At 38.0% G+C, this 14,220-nt stretch overlaps 1 protein-coding gene and 1 long non-coding RNA gene across 13 annotated transcripts in view; one reads left to right on the top strand and one right to left on the bottom strand.

Moving 5' to 3' along the window:
• Positions 1 to 4,910, top strand: part of svila (supervillin a) — an 89,899-nt gene extending 84,989 nt beyond the window's left edge. For 6 of the 8 annotated variants that reach the window (XM_049464951.1, XM_022670370.2, XM_007259655.3 and 3 more), the window contains 4 exons: positions 363 to 484; positions 1,631 to 1,786; positions 2,540 to 2,560; positions 3,887 to 4,910. In XM_049464951.1, coding sequence (XP_049320908.1) covers positions 363 to 484; positions 1,631 to 1,786; positions 2,540 to 2,560; positions 3,887 to 3,973 — 386 coding nt within the window. In that variant the 3' untranslated portion in view covers positions 3,974 to 4,910. The remainder of the gene's footprint in view (positions 1 to 362; positions 485 to 1,630; positions 1,787 to 2,539; positions 2,561 to 3,886) is intronic. The other 2 variants (XM_022670371.2, XM_007259659.3) reach the window with 1 other exon arrangement.
• LOC125781294 (uncharacterized) overlaps positions 1 to 14,220 on the bottom strand; it is a 488,206-nt gene that overhangs the window by 160,081 nt on the left and 313,905 nt on the right. The window lies entirely within an intron of this gene.

Genomic DNA, 14,220 nt, shown 5'->3' on the forward strand with positions numbered 1-14,220 from the left:
TTTAAGACATTAAAGCTATACAGAAACACATGCAATTATATTTGAGGACAGATCTGCACAGATCTGCAGTATTTTAATCTCAGTGTCCTCATGAGGGAGAGTCACTTGGACTAGTTTTCACGCTGTGAAGTTTCAGTTCATCCCAAATCACCTCAAATCACCATGTCAGTTGATCAGGTTTAGGTTTAACAAATTTCTTACTGTTTACTATATAATTCCACATGTTTTACCACCAATGCTGTTCAGTTTTTAAATCTGTACAATTTGGAGTCTTGAGCACATAAGAATTAGTAGGCTTAAAGAAATTCCCCCATTAAATTTCTCAAATAAGCTTTAAGGACTTTTATGTGTTTGTTACACAGAAAAGAATGAGAAGAAGCCTCCAAAAGCCTACTTGATCCATGCTGGTCTGGAGCCTCTTACCTTCACCAACATGTTCCCCTGCTGGGAGCACAGAGAGGACATCGCAGAGATCACAGAAAAGGTTTCATACACACGTGTGCACACACACGCACGCACACATACAGCCCAAAAACTGTCGGATATGATCATTCAGCTTATATATTTCTTTTCCCCAATCTTGAAGGTGCATCTGAAAAATCTCATAAAGGCAAACTGAATAAAGTGTGGATAGATGAATGATCTATTTGTACTTAAATTACTTACAAAACATTTTTTAGAATCTTCTAATTAATAATAAATTAATTAAAGTAATAATAAATAAGACAACCCTGCCAGTTAATGAAGGCTTTAGAAGTCGTATGAGCTTCAAAACATTTTATCTGTGCTTTCGTCCAGTTATCGTCCAGTTCCAGTCCTGGACGGCTTTAGACCAGCAGGTTTTGGTGGTATTTTTCCTCGGACACACCTATTTAATCTGATAAGCTCTTGAATGGAGTTCATTTATGTGTCTTTGAGCAGGAAATTGTTCAAACTTTACTGGATAAAGGCTGGTTCTAGCCTGTTGTGGATGAAAAAAAAACACAATGTGCTGTCTAGTTAAATAGTACGCATCAATCTGTGTCTGTATGACAACTCATTGTGGTATTTCTCAGTGAGTAAGCAAACTGTAGGATTATGTTGTTTGATATGACAAAATAATGTAGTCATGCTTCTCAATAATTTTGATGTTACTACGGCATTATTTTGCACAAGACTGTGCTCTGATCAGCATCATCCCTGCAGAAACCATTTCCTCCAAAAAATAACATTCACATTCTTTTTAGGAACTTAAACCAAATGGATGTTAACCTTTGTAGCAGGTGTAATATTACAATATAATGTTCTATACCTAAGGCAGTTTTAAATATGAGAATATTTACAATGTATAGGCCAGATGTAGTCACCACTCACACTGCCATCATTTGTTTAGTTTACAAATGGTACACTCTCTGTATTCAGATCCTTTGTTCACAATTACGTATCTTTGTCCATACATATTATGGCGTGTCCACAAGTAGGTATTAACCAGCCTTAAAGCCAACTTAAATAAAGGTCAACTGACATTCTTGCACATTATTCTTGTTGCCTTTTTTTTTTGCATTTAGATACTGTCTTTATTTTAAATGTTTTTAGATTGAATAATAATAATACACCTGCTGTTATATTTTTGGTTTCTACCCTGTTGTAGGAAGCAGAAGTGTGTAATCAGATCATTCTGGTGGAAGATGTGTTGGCCAGACTGTGTAAGGCCACCTATCCACTGGCGGACCTGCAGGCCCGGCCGCTTCCAGAAGGTGTTGACCCTCTGCGGCTGGAAATCTACTTATCAGATGAAGACTTTGAGGTGAGGTCGCAGCTTCTGGATCTTGAGTTGAACAATGAAATCAAATCATTCAAAAAGTCGATCAAACTGATCTTCGTTTAAATAATCTGATATCGATTCATCAGGAAATAAAGTATAATAAGCAGAGCTGGACAGCAAAGTCGAGCTATAGGCCAGCAGTTTCAGACCAGCAGTTCCATGACATGCCCTAGTTTTGGAGAAGCTTAAGTTACCGTGAATTACTTTTTCACTAAAGCCTGAGTGAGAAAGCCTACCAAAGTTGTAAAACAAGATGTTTCAGTAAATTTGTGACATTCCACTCACGTTTAACAAACAAGTTTGCATTTTCCAGAGTTTCCCTTTTCCAGTTTAAAAAAATCCATAGTTGAAGAGAAGCTAGAGATTTTTATTTTTTATCTCACTTAATGTTACTAGAGCCTGCTAGAGTAGTTAAAGAAGATGTCTCATTTTAGTAAATTTATCTCACTTACCTTTAGGGTTTAAGTTTTTGATCTTACTGCATCAATGAAGATGAAAGCGTGTCTGATGTGTTGTCTCTTTCTTTATTTTGAAGAGTCAGTGTGCTTTTACCTTTCTTTGTCTGTCTGTCTGTCTGTTCTCTTCCTGCTTTCATGACTTCTATCCCCTCTCTCACTTTTCCTGTGACGTTTCTGTAACATCTTTTCTTTTGCTCTCGTTCTTTCTCTGTCTTCTTTCTCCTCTGGTGGCATAGTCTTGCATCTGACAGAGGTTAAATTTTCCTTTCACCTTCAGGGTGTAGGGGCCTATGGTAAGGTGAGTTTTACAGAACCCTGATGTGACCCTCCCCCCACTTCCACAGAATCCCTAAGTTTGGATTAAATCACCCAGTTTACCATTTGCTTGTGTCACGTCGCTGTGTTACCTAGGTGTGTGCGTGTGGTTGTCACTTGGCACAAATGAAAAACTCACATTTTATTGCTTTCATGCATGTGTTTCTCACACTTTATTAATTTCTTATCAAGGGTGAATTTGTATCTTGAGGCATTGGTTTGTGTATATAATTAATACTCATTTTTCTGGTTTGTTTATAACACTAGTTCTAATCCTTAATTTTGTCACTGAAAAGTGGAAAAGCCATGGATTTAGAAAAAAACTGTCATGACTAAAATCTGCATTTGGGTGACTACTAACTCACTTAGCACCAGACTCAAATAGCAGTATATATTCATCTTAAAAAAAGTTGCACCCAAAAAGAAGTGTGCCATTGCAATACTATTTAGAATGCATAAAAGGTTACCATTGAGAAATACACAATTAAAGATTTGGACTAATAGGGAATATATATATATATATATATATATATATATATATATATATATATATATATATATATATATATATATATATATATATATATATATATATATATATATATATAAAATATTCTCAAATGGATTTAGATCAGGGGAACACACAGGTTGGTCAAAAAGAGTGACATTATTCTCCAGGAAGAAGTCCTTTGTCAGACGAGCATATTGTCCTGTTGAAATTTTTTTCAGTATTTATCGCACAGATGAGGGATTCCCGCTCCACATAGCCAGCTGCATTGTCCGATTTAAGGCAAAAATGCCCCAAATCATGTGCCACAGGACATTGATAGGCCTTTATGTGTGTACCTCACATGTACAGCAGTTATTACATGGCAGAAATACTCTAAATCTGTTTTGTAGAACCCTCAGAAAAATGTTTTTTTTTCTTACGAAATAAAATTAATTGACCTAAAATTACTCAAATTTAAATTTAACACCAAAACCGCTAAAACATTCCAGGTTACAAGACAATATCCAAGTTGTGTAAGTTTAAATGTAAATAATAGAATGATCTGATGACTTCAGACTGTGTTGAAAGTCATGTAGTTGAACGTAACATTAATAACACTCTGTTGTGTGTGGATGTGAATGAGTGTGAACCAGTGTTTTTGTGTGTGAAACAGGGTTTGTGTTTTAGACCAACAGCATTTTGGAGCCCTGAGTTACTTATTTCTGCATTAAGACTTTACTTGTGTTTTTGATCATCATTTAATGTTAATTTATTTGTTTTGTTTGATCTGTGTGTGTGTTTTTTTTTTCATTTCTGTAGAAAGCACTGGAGATGACGAGGAGTGATTACGAGACGCTGCCGGGATGGAAGCAGGTGAACGTGAAGAAGGCTAAAGGATTGTTTTAGCTGGGTTTGGGGAGTCTGTGTGTGTTTCAGATGGGGCGATAATCGCTGTGGACTGAGACTGAGTGCATGAGATGGAACGAGCATGTGGGGAAACGTCATGCTCCCTTTCCGACTGGACTGCAGACACACGGGTGCGGATCCACAGGTGTTGGTCCAATGGAAAGGGCAGTATGAGGAGGAAGGTGGGAGTGGTGGATGTGGACGGAGGTCAGCAGAGGTTAACCAGCCTCGTGTAGCATATCTCTTTCCTTCTCTCTCTTTGTTTGATTCCATTTGTTTTGTTTTGTTCACTTTTGGAAAATGTAAAGAAGTGTAAATGAATAGTGGAAATTGTGATGCTTTTTTTTCTTTCATTTTTTTGTGTTGAATGTTTTCTTTTTGTGCATTCATTCCAATACATATCCTTGTAGTAGGAGCTGCCATACTGTTACCTCTGAGCACAGAGTCTGAAACAGTGCAGGCAGTGTCCAGCGTTCACCACCAGTCTGTATTTAGTTTTGATGTGTTTGTTATAATTTATAATTCTATTATAAAAGCTGTGGGAATACGTGTACAGTAAGACGTCTGGATTGTAACACTGTTACTGTCAGGAGTAATAATGTAATGATCCAGTCTAATGCCACTCACAGACTGACCCACATGCCATCACTAATTCCTCTGGTACCACAGGGGTACAGAAGTTGTGTGTCTGTGTGTGTGTGTTGTATTCATGAGTGTGTATGTATGTGTGTGTGTGTGTGTATGGGGCAGTGTGGTTGTATTGCGTCAGCCTCATTTCATTTAATATAATAGAAAGAAGAAGGTGAATCAACTCCCCTTACTACTACAGTGTATAGTGCCTTCGCTTTCATGTACAGTTTATATAAAGAACTATAGTATGCAATTTTATGAATTTTGTGAATATATAAATATGATGAAAATAAAATATATAAATCTGTGATGTTGAGCATTTTTTCTTTCTTGTCTAAAACAATGACTACACAGTTAATATATGAGCAGTGGGGAGGATGGAGGAGAAACGAAACAGCGCCTGCAAGCAGAGAAGGGCGTGTAAGGGGAGGTCTTATAGACACAGGTGGAGCCTGTTGATTGGTTAAGATACGAGTGAGGAGCACATGAGTTTCCTGCTAGAACTAGTGCTAAAGCTTATAGTTTTTCAAGCTCGCCACCACTGTGCTCTTTTTTTCTCCAGAATGTACCAAACAAAATCTCTCTGAAGGATTTCTTTTTTTTCTCAGCTTAATCATGGCCTTTTTCACTTCCATTAAAAACTCCTTTGACAGCATGTTGTGGGTTCACAGCAATAGCTTGCAAATTCCACACCTCAAATCAACATCAGACCTTTTACCTGCCTAATTAATGATTAATTAGAGAGAATATCAAATGCAGCCCATAAAATAGCTTTGAAGATGATTTGTCCAATTACTTTTCAGCATCTGAAATGAGGATACTTCATAGAAAAATGGTTGTAGTGCCTAAACAAAAAATATTTTTTAATCTGAATGTCAGCACTAATTGCATCTAATTTTTCATTTTTTAAAATCCATTGTGATTGAATACAGAGCTCCAATTATGAAGATTGTGTTCCTGTCCATATATGTATGGGCCTAACTGTATGTAAATAACATAGATGACATGGTTTCATTACTATCCATTCTGTAATAATGTGCAGCCATGTTGTTAAATTTGTAACTAGAGTCTGTGCAGTAGAGACCAGAGGAGGAACTAGAGTTACTGACTCGTTCGATGGACCCTCTCCCTTCCCCCATTTCAAACATCTCAGCCTGCCTTCATTGAGTTTACTGCACAGTCTAAAGGACCTAAAGCAAAGCAGATTTTTCAACTAGATTCCGGTTAGGCAGGTATGTGTAATGTTTCAACAGTAAAAGTGAGGATAAGGATTTAATGACTAAACCATTTACTGTACATTTCCATCAAATTACAGTACCAGAGCTCAGCTTTGTTTACTCGGTTTACTCTGCTGAGATGAACCAAAACTATTATGATCCAGTTTAACTATAGATCTGCTGTGAGAGAGTCGGCAGGCACCAGTTATTGTGATAAATAATAGAAAAATGATGGTTTGAATGGTACTTGGACTGGATGCTAGCTTTAAGTACAAATACTGCCAAGTCCAGCACACTAACATTAGACATTAGTAAAAAGTTTAAAAAAGAATAATCTTTGTACACAAACATGACAAAAAACAAACGAGTATCTATTTATGTGAGAAATAGAATTATAACACCACATGATCGATAATAGTATGAATAACTAGCTAGCTGCCTGATGGCTCGACTTACTTTATTTAAAATACCTCATTTCTGTGTGTACCCCTGACTTCTTATTTAATAACAGAATAAGGTTTTAAAATTGATTTCTAAGAGGAAATGTCAACTGGAGAAAATAAGAAGGAAAATGGGCTGTTTTGTCAATAAAACATATCCCTGAGTCCCTGTCCATGCTTTTATAAAGTTATTTGTCTCAAACAGTAATAGTTGAGCTAGCCTGTGATCAGCAATTTCAAATAAAGACTGATTTAATTATTAGAAATGACTACCAGTGACTTTTTAAAGGACAAAAATACCATGCAGCTTCACTCACAAGGTAACACCACACGTTAGTGTATTCTGTACATTAGTAACTTACAAATCTCTGCTACAAATAAGAATGTTGGCATTGTTTCCAGCAACTGAAATTCAAGAATTATTGAGTTATTCTAGTCATAAATACAATAGTCCAACTTAACTTAACAACCTCTTCAGTCCATCATGTACAGAGATGTTTATTATATGTACTTCTATCTCATGGCCAGCAGGGGGAGATGTACTACAAGCAATATATCTTCCGGTTCTCTTTCCTTATAATGTCTATGGTGTTTTCAGTTTGTTTTTGTTTTTTTCTTTTCTCTTTTCCTTTCTTTTGCCTTTTTGAGAATTTTTTTTAAATATACCTTCTTTTCTTAACCAGAGAGTGGTAAAACATTTGTCCAGTAGTTTTGTTGAAATACAAAAATCACACTAAACAATTCCCTCTTTGTGAGAAAAACAGTACACGAGAATTTGTATATTGGATTTTGTATAAGTGTTCTCTGGCAAACTTTAATCTTGCTCTTATGTTGTTTTTTTCCATATTTATTTGGTCTTTTTCTGGTGGAAGATGCTGTACTTTAACATCAGATGCTTTAAGATCTACCTGTAGGTCTAGTGATGGCATTCTGGAATTGTGACACTTCTTTACAGATCTCAAGGTAAGTTATTTGGCTGGATTTGCTGCAATAAACTAATCTTGACATTTTTGTCGTTGTTTTAATAGTTCTCTACTTGTTAATGGCAAATTAGCTGTCAGTGTAATGGCTGATTTCAGCTTGATCAGAGATTTTTCCATCCCAGACAACCTTCTTCACACCACAACAATCAAGATCAATCCAAAATAATTTGTGATTTGTTATATATAGCTCCTCTCTAAGGATAATATCCTCTTTAAGGATGGTCTAAGGGTTTCACTTTATGTATCCATGTTTGAATTTGTTCAAAAAGACTAGGGTTGTGTCCCACTTGACTAACAATTATTAGTACTAACTAGTATTTGATTATGCAGCGAGGGTAAAAGTGTGAAAGAATGGGTCACTCTCAGGAGCTCAGTGAAGTCTAGTCATGAAATTTCCTCACTACTAAATATTTCACAGTCAGCTATCAGTGATATTATAACACAGTGGAAGCTTCTGGGAATGACAGCAATTTGCTCTTTTAGTGTAAAATAACAGATAGGGTCAGTGGATGCTGAGGAGCATAGTGCACTGAGGTCACCAAGTTTCTGCAGAGTCTTAAGAATAGATCAGCTAAAAAACAGTTGAGCATAGAGAGCTCCATGGACACTTCATGGGGTTTCCATTGGTGAGCAGCTCTATTTAAGCCAAGCTCTATCCAAGAGTATATACCTTGTAGTATTAGTGTGCAGTATGTATTTTTTTACTTGTACATATATGTTTATTAAGGTGTAAATATACATCAAGGTACAAAAGCTAAGCATATTGTGTGTAATCTGCCTTAATCAGAAATAAATGCTAATATGAATTCCATTGCTGTTATCCAGGAACCAGCCAGTCCTCCATTCAGCAGAGCAGTCATCTTGGTTTCTGTGCTGGTGTTGAAGCCTTGTAAAGGTCAGATGTTTGTGTGGGTGGGATTTTGGCATGGGAAACATTTTAATGGCTGTGAATGACAGCTGTTTTGCCTGAAACTGAAACCAGTGCTTGAGAGGACTTGCTACAGATATGAACGGTCTGCATGTAAACAGAGTGGTTGTGTAATGTAGGAGCTGGAAAAAGAGTGAATAGGTTAATGCTTAGTGGGTGTAATGGTGGTGCTGCAGCAGGCAGTGTGTGCATCCTGAGGTTTTTGGGTTCATGATGATGTAGCACTTGCCTAGAACATTGTTGAACTGGCTAGCTTTGTTCTAGGTAGGTTCTAAATCAGGGGTGTCCAAACTACGACCCACGGGCCATTTGCGGCCCGTTTCCTTTTTTGGAGCGGCCCGCGAGGTATTTTAGAAATAGAATGAAAGTTGGGCCGCTGTTAAGCAGGTTTTTATAATGTGAGATTTAAAGTTCGAGCACTAGGTGTCAGAAACGGGCCAAAGAGTCTAAAAGAGGCGAGAGTGAAGTTGAAGCGCAGAAAAACGTGCCAAAGAGTCTTAAAGCGGAGAGGGTACGCAGTTTTAGCGCAGAAAAAACGGGCCAAAGAGTCTAAAAGCAGAGAGGGTGCTCAGTTGTAGTGCAGAAAAAAAAGGGACAAAGACTCTAAAAGCGGAGAGATTGCGCAGTTGTAGCGCAGAAAAAACGGGCCAAAGAGTCTAAAAGCGGAGAGGGTGCTCAGTTGTAGCACAGAAAAAAACGGGACAAAGAGTCTAAAAGCGGAGAGGGTGCTCAGTTGTAGCACAGAAAAAAACGGGACAAAGAGTCTAAAAGCGGAGAGGGTGTGCAGTTCTAGCGCAGAAAAAATGGGCCAAAGGGTCTAAAAGCGGTGAGGGTGCGCAGTTGTAGTGCAGAAAAACGGACCAAAGAGTCTAAAAGCGGAGAGGGTGTGCAGTTGTAGCGCAGAAAAATGGACCAAAGGGTCTAAAAGTTGCCGTAATTAAGGAGTTTAATATTAAAAGACATCATGAAATGAAACATCAATTTGAAAAATCTTAGTTTACACAACACTGTCAAAGATAGATAAAGATAGTAAGTCAAGTAAAATGATGTGTAAATGAAAGTAATCAGGAAAATGTATTATTTAAAGTGGTATATTTCATTATTTGTTTTATTATAGAGTCTGTGGCCCGTGACTTCAAATATATTTCTCCTTCTGACCCCCAACAAAAAAAGTTTGGACACCCCTGTTCTAAATGGACTGAATAGATTTGTACAAGCCAGACAGAGCCCATGTTTAACCCCATCTGGTCCCATCACTGACTCTAGTGGGCATCCATATGAGTTCCCAGTTGGGCTTACCATTTGATGTGATTTAGGGCGTGCCAGTGTATCTTTGGTATCATAAAGATGCAAAAACAATGCCTTGCGTGGCTTGAAATGCACAAAAGGCATGTACTAATTCTCTACATTAAACATGGATGTGTTATGAGAGTGAAATAAACCAATCAGTGTGCCAGTTGTCCTTCCTTTTTAGAGATAGCATGTAGCACACGTGTAGCTAAAATTGGTATGGATGTCTGACTGTTGTCAGGGTTCTGATCAGTCAGTTGCGCACCTGTGTTTTCTGGCATCAAGATAGCAATGTGCCGGACATTTTTTAGACCACCACTACACCCATCAGTGTAGATTTATTCCTAAACTCTGAAGCTTCTTTAATTATGCAGGTGGAAGGTGTGAAAATGGACTGTTTGTGTGGTGTAAGGTAGCAATGAGCATCACGACACGCCTTGCGCAGAGTGTAAGATAGGTCCCCATGTGTTTTTGGTACCATACAATACTATTTCTACTCAGTTCCTCCCAATGATTTTGGCTTATTTCCACTAAAAGGATGAATGAATGAATGTTAATGCTTAAATTTAAAATCATGCTACTCTGACTGGAGAGCAGCAACACAAACCTCATCCCATATATTATTATACTGTTTCATCACCAAAACACCTCTATACCTCCTTCTAGCGTGAAAATCCCTCGTGCCATTTCAGAATCAGAATCCGTTATTGGAGACTGAAGGTGGGAGCATAATGTGCTCCAAACCTCTCAGCTGTATGACACAACCCTGCCTAAGTGAGAAGGTGTTAGATTAGCTCACATATCAGATCCTTTTGGGATCATGTGACACCACTGGACGCGAGTCTATAATAGTGAGCAATAAAATAAACAGAGATGAGACAGTGGTGCTCAGCGGTTTTATATGTACTACTGGTGATATGAAAAAAAAAAACTTGGGATGTTTCGTATGAGATGACCTTAGAAGATTTGCTGCATATTGAGGACTAAAATCTGTATATCTAAGATTTCATTGGCATATAACATATTTTATTAATTTACTGGCTAACAGATTAGACTCTGTACTTAAGTCCCCAAGTCATCACACAGTAAAATTTTATTTAAATTAAATAAAACCTTTAAGTTATATTTAACACTGTGCCTGATAACATATCATCCCACTCACTGCAGTGTTGCAATTGCTCTACCACAAGAGTTAACATTTTAGAGTTAGTTTACAAGCATATGAAGTCAGATATTACCTCTAGAAAACACTCATCAGTGTTAAAACATGTTTACTCCACAGATAGAACATCACTTTTGCATGCAAAAAAAAGAAATTATGAAATAAGTAAGCGCTAACACATAATTAATTACTTCTATATCTTTGGAGAGCTTTATATAGAACAGAGGCTATGAGACTATGAAAGGCTGCCAAACAAGTAGACCCTTATCCAACTTCCAACCCAACACCAAGAGGGTGAAAAAGCCCAGCCAATGGAACTGATACAACCAAATTCAGTGTAGCTTATTAACAAACAAAGTAAACAACCCTAAAAAAAAAAAAAAAAAAAAAAAAAGAATAATAAAGTAAAGATAGTAAAATAATAGATTTTGTCCGCATTAAAAGTTCTTCTTTCGTACGCTTGCCTCTGGAGTCTTCTGGTAGAACTGGATATTCCTCAGTAAGCACACATATACACAATCACACTCACGTAGCACTCTGTTGCATTGTCAGGAGGAAACTGCCTCATTATATGGGGGTTTTGTGCAATCAGACTACAATAATATACACAGGCCTTCTGTGGAATCAGATCATTGTGTGTGCATGTGCCTCTCATGTTTCACAGGGTGTGTGTGTGTGTGTGTGTGTGTGTGTGTGTGTGTGTGTGTGTGTGTGTGTGTGTGTGTGTGTGTGTGTGTGTGTGTGTGTGTGTGTGTGTGTGTGTGTGTTCATGTCTCACAATTTCACATCACCCACATCACACAGCCTGTCAGAAGCAGCAGGTTTGTGATGTCTGAAGTATGTTAAATGAAAGAGTATGTAGCCCCTCTTTATGATGACAGCTCTTCACCTCCACATTCTCTCCCCTTTCACCATGGCATTCTTGTGTGTGTGTGTGTGTGTGTGTGTGTGTGTGTGTGTGTGTGTGTGTGTGTGTGTGTGTGTGTGTGAGAATAAGTAAAAGAATGGATAGGTATGGTTTCATGCAGCCCAGTTGGGGTCTGGACTGCTGGACGGCTCATGGATCAAACAATATAGATGTATAGAAGTAAAAACACACTCTTGGATTTTTTTTTTTTTTACCTGCCCGCTCTAGCTCAGGAAGAGAGCAGCCAAGCGTCTTTTCCCTCACTGCCACAGCTGCACCTCAGAGAGGGTAATTTTCCTGGCTGAGATAATCAAACATGCAAAAATGATTTACTACTAATTTATCAGCTCACAGGATGAACGCACAGTAATTCATTTACACCCCCTTTGCTTTAATAACAGCATCAATCCTGTCAGGCAGGGGTGTCCAAAGTCCGGCCCTGGGGCCAAATGCGGCCTGGTGACAGATATTAATTGGCCCTTTGCATCACTTTTAAGGTTATATTATTCGTGGCCCACCAGCATGTTTAAAATAGTCCTTTTACGTACCTGTCAGTAGCAGCAGAAGTAATAAAGAGCCTCTAATTTCTCTGACTGGGCTACAGATTAATTTACAGAATGGCACACAGTCATGGCAGCTGTAAATCACAACCATGGCAAGAGTTTTGCATCATCGCTGTCCAATAAAAAACAAGTATCTCCATTTTTGTTGATTTTTAGATTAATACATTATTTGAACACACAAACTGTCCTTTAGACTGTGTCAAAAAAGGAAATTCTGAAATAAGTTAGCTATAACATACAATTGCCTATTTATCCTTAGAGAGCTTTATTAAGAGGAGTCTATAAGACTATGAAAGGCTCCCAAACAAGCAGACCATTAAATACTCTTCTAAATCAAGCTCTCTAAGGATAAAAAGGCAATTTATTATGTTTTAGCTAACTTATGTCATCATTTCCTTTTTTGCACAGTCTAAATGGAAGGGTTTTTGTGTTCAAACAATGTAGTAAGCTTAAAAATCAACAAAAATGGAGAGTATCTCATTTTTCGCAATTGAGATACTCAATAAGGGACAAACTGTCTCTTAGACTGTGTCAAAATGTCTTGATGAATGGACCAATAAAAAAGCTCCATAATGACCTGAAATAAATTCTTTTTACATTTACTTTTTGACTTTCATTGTAAGTTAACATGGTTTTATCTCTTTCCTTCAAAGTTGCTGTTTTGGGGATTTTTCATTGGACAGTGACGATATGGTTTAATATGGACCCCCTTTGAAAAAAGTGTATTTATTTTCATTGCATTCCATCTAGTTAGTGAGTTGGTGTATGAGTTTGTTGTAGAATTCTAGCACCTCATGTGCAGTTCTTAAAAACGCTGATGTGAGTTTATTTCTGGTTGGGTGGGTGATGCTGCCTGCCTGTGCTCTGGACCAGTCTCTCCTGTTATGTGAATTAATTGTGTGTCCTAGTAAACCTTGTTTTGTTGTCTTAAGGTGTCTTACACAGAAGTTTTTTCTTGCCACTGTTGACATTGGCTTGCTAAAAAGAAGCTCAGACCTAGACCTAGACCTAGAAAATTGCTTTGTGACATTATGAAAAAAGGTACTAAATATACTGACATACAACTGACATGACATGGCACAGGGAACAATGTTGTGTCTTGGCATTCTTTGCCAAGTTCTTTAAGTGTTAAGAAACTCTGCACTGACCTTGTCAGATGCAGATATTTTCTTTGGTTTTTCAGAGTGGATGAATGTGAATTTAATTTAGAACAGTAGAGCACAGGAGCTTTCTTTTCAGCCATGCTACTCCCATCCAATCCTTTTGGGGGTATGTGTATGTTTGCGATTAATTATTAGATTATGCTGGAAGTCATAAGAGTATCAGTCAATATGTCAATATTTACTCTACCATATGTCACCTACACACAGGGAGTGCACCTCACTCTCCTCTACACAAAGAGCAGCACTCCAGCACACATTTGGCAGGTATCTCACTAATGCTCTTAGCCATCTGCCAATCTCCTGCTTGCTCCCTGCAAGAACATAATGTTTCTGATTACTGTTAATTTCGGCACAGTCTGCCTGAGTGGAGGCCCTGCACAATCTCTGGCTGCACAGCTAGCAGGCTTGGCCAGCAGCCACCACCCTGCCACTCTCCTGCCCAGCCCTGAATGCACTTGGATTAAGCCATAGGTGAGAACGCTGCAAAGAACAAAAGGGATCGGGAAGCTTCTCTGCACAGTCCTTCACTTTCTAGCTCTCAGCTGTTCCTGGAATAGCGAGAGTGTTACACTGTAGTGAACTATTTAGTGTAGGCTGCAAGTACAGCTTACAATAATTATAAGTCAATTCTATGATATTCTTCTTTTTCTGCTAGTCTATCTTTCTTGTTCTGCATCACCAACACTAAATATTCTAACCCAGAGAAATGCCTTAGTTCTGAAGCTCCAGTGAAATGGATGCGTTGGTTGCTTGTTAGGTTTACACTCTACATCAGGAGTTGGCAATTAAGTTTGGCAACGGGCCAGATATTTTTAAGTCATTACATGCCACAAAAAAAAAAGAAGTGTAATGGGATGGAGTGCTACAGACTAGTAGCTCTCCAGCCCAGAGGGTTGTTGAACCCAATGACAGAACAGTTTAACTCAAAGCAGGTAAACCCAAGAAGAAAGCAAAAAATAAAGAA

The sequence above is a fragment of the Astyanax mexicanus genome, chromosome 15 (assembly GCF_023375975.1).
Source record: "Astyanax mexicanus isolate ESR-SI-001 chromosome 15, AstMex3_surface, whole genome shotgun sequence".
NCBI lineage: Eukaryota > Metazoa > Chordata > Actinopteri > Characiformes > Acestrorhamphidae > Astyanax > Astyanax mexicanus.